At 41.9% G+C, this 2500-nt stretch overlaps 1 protein-coding gene across 1 annotated transcript in view; it reads left to right on the top strand.

The window, feature by feature from the left end:
• Window positions 1-2500, top strand: part of LOC134448084 (phosphofurin acidic cluster sorting protein 2-like) — a 254249-nt gene that overhangs the window by 112653 nt on the left and 139096 nt on the right. The window contains exon 2 of the mRNA XM_063197846.1: window positions 380-467. Within this exon, the coding sequence (XP_063053916.1) occupies window positions 380-467 (88 nt within the window). The remainder of the gene's footprint in view (window positions 1-379; window positions 468-2500) is intronic.

Below are 2500 nucleotides of genomic sequence, written 5' to 3'. Positions count from 1 at the left end.
TAAACTTTCATGTAAATATCAAATTTGGTGATAGGCAGCCCAGTTTCAATGAGCAGCATAGTTGCAGTACCTTTTTTGACCATTTCCTGCACAGTGTCCCTTTAAATCAAGGGTTTTTTAAAGTTATCTTATCACCCCTCCTGTCTCCTTTCTCCCCTTTTCTCTCTCTCTTGTCCAGGTTGTGTAATGTAATGTCAAGGGATTTTTAAACTTATCACCCCTCTTCTCTCTCTCTCTCTCCCCCCTCTCTCTCTCTCTCTCTCTCTCTCTCTCTCTCTCTCTCTCTCTCGCTCTCGCTCTCGCTCTCTCTCTCTCTCTCGCTCTCTCTCTCGCTCCCGCTCTCTCTCTCTCCCTCTCCTCTTCCCTCTCTCTTGTCCAGGCTGTGCAGTCTGACTCTGAAGAAGCTGATCGTGCTGAAGGAGCTGGACAAAGAGCTCAACTCAGTGGTCATCGCCGTCAAAATACAGGTGGGATAGAAATGATCACTGTCTTTATCTTTTCATTTTCTTTCCCCTCGTTTCATATTCTATTTCTTTCTTTCTTTCTTTCTTTCTTTCTTTCTTTCTTTCTTTCTTTCTTTCTTTCTGCCTCTCTTTCTTTTCTTTCTTTCTTTCTTTCTTTCTTTCTTTTCTTTCTTTCTTTCTTTTCTTTCTTTCTTTCTTTCTTTTTCTCTCTCTCTCTTTTTCTCTCTCTCTCTCTCTCTCTCTCTCTCACTCCACTCCTCTCACTCTCTCTCCTCTCTCTCTCTCTCTCTCTCTCTCTCTCTCTCTCTCTCTCTCTCTCTCTCTCTCTCGCTTCATTCCTCTTTTCTGAAAGGCATCTGACTGACTAAGCCATATGGGTTGCTGGGATCCCTGTGACACTAGTTTCCTAGGTGACCAGTAGCTCTCTGAGTACGCACCAGTGATTTGGAACTTTCTAGAACTGATCGGGGGATTAAAATCAAATAAAGAAAAAAAAGCAGGGGTTGGATGGATAACTCGTTGCTCACCCCAGTCACAGAAACATGTGTGGTCCAATTCCAAATATATTATATACACTATAGTCAAACAAAGGTTTGAGACATTTGGGCTGTTGTCTGTTAACGCTAATTAGTGACCGAGTTGCCTTAGTTTATGTGTCATATATTCATGTGTATACGGTATATGGATTCAGTATTTGAGAATATTGAACGTTTAGTTTATCAGAATATTGTAGAGTTGAGAAATGTGGACCAATATTTGCTGTGTATATTTAATTCACCCTATTCTTCCTCTTATTACACCTGCCTATCAGTCTGACAGACTTCGCCGACTTTAATATTTAATGGAGATATCAAAAAGCTGATCATTCAGCTGATACCATCTGTCTGCCTTCAGAAAGCCTTAAAATATTCTTCCGCCATCAATTCCTCTCATCACACCAACCCAACTCCTGCCAGTCTGAAAAACTGAAATACCCTAATGTACAGCAGACAGCAGTTTATCCATCATCCAGCTGATGATATACAGTATAGGTTTTGAAGAAAACGCACATATAATATACTGTATAGTATATGTGCGTTTTCTTCAAAACCTTTTAGTGGGTGAAAATTCTTGAAAGATTGCATTTCATCAGTTATTGTCTTAACACCCCCGAAAACACTGACAGTCTGACAGTCCTAGTAAACTTTAATATCCTAATGCAGATAGCAAAAAAGATGATAATCCAGTCGGTAATATACGTACAGTAATTGTGCCGTGTATCAGCCACAGACCAACCATCCTGGTTGCAGCCTTTAAAGGTGTACTGTGTAAAGGTGTACGGGCAGTCATGGGTGAGCGGTTAGGGCGTCAGACTTGCATCCCAGAGGTTGCCGGTTCGACTCCCGACCCGCCAGGTTGGTGGGGGGAGTAATCAACCAGTGCTCTCCCCCATCCTCCTCCATGACTGAGGTACCCTGAGCATGGTACCGTCCCACCGCACTGCTCCCCATGGGGCGCCACTGAGGGCTGCCCCCTTGCACGGGTGAGGCATAAATGCAATTTCGTTGTGTGCAGTGTGCAGTGTTCACTTGTGTGCTGTGGAGTGCTGTGTCACAATGACAAAGGGAGTTGGAGGAGTGGAGTAATATTTGTGTTAGTTTCTTTCCACAATTCATGCTGCCCATTCACAAATGTTTCCTTTTTCACTAGAACTTACCACCACTATCAAATTCTCAGTATTAATAATGACTGGGGAAATGGAATTTTTCATGCATGAAAAGGTGGATCTTCTCCATGGTCCGCCATTTTGACATTTTATCTGCAAAGCTTACTGTAGTTTGGTCATACCAGTAAATATTGTGTTTATTACTTCGTAAATATTTGTCTATTAATTACACATAGTAAATGTTGATGAAGAGATCCAATTTGGCTATAGGCAGCACAGTTTCAATGAAATGAACAGCATAGTTACAATTAGGGATGCACCGATACCACTTTTTTGAAAACCGATCACACAGTACACAGTACACCTTTAATGTGTGTACTGTGCCGGAAAT

This window comes from Engraulis encrasicolus, chromosome 1 (genome assembly GCF_034702125.1).
Source record: "Engraulis encrasicolus isolate BLACKSEA-1 chromosome 1, IST_EnEncr_1.0, whole genome shotgun sequence".
Lineage (NCBI taxonomy): Eukaryota > Metazoa > Chordata > Actinopteri > Clupeiformes > Engraulidae > Engraulis > Engraulis encrasicolus.
The sequence above is the reverse complement of the archived record's forward strand: the minus strand, read 5'-3'. Positions and strand labels throughout refer to the sequence as shown.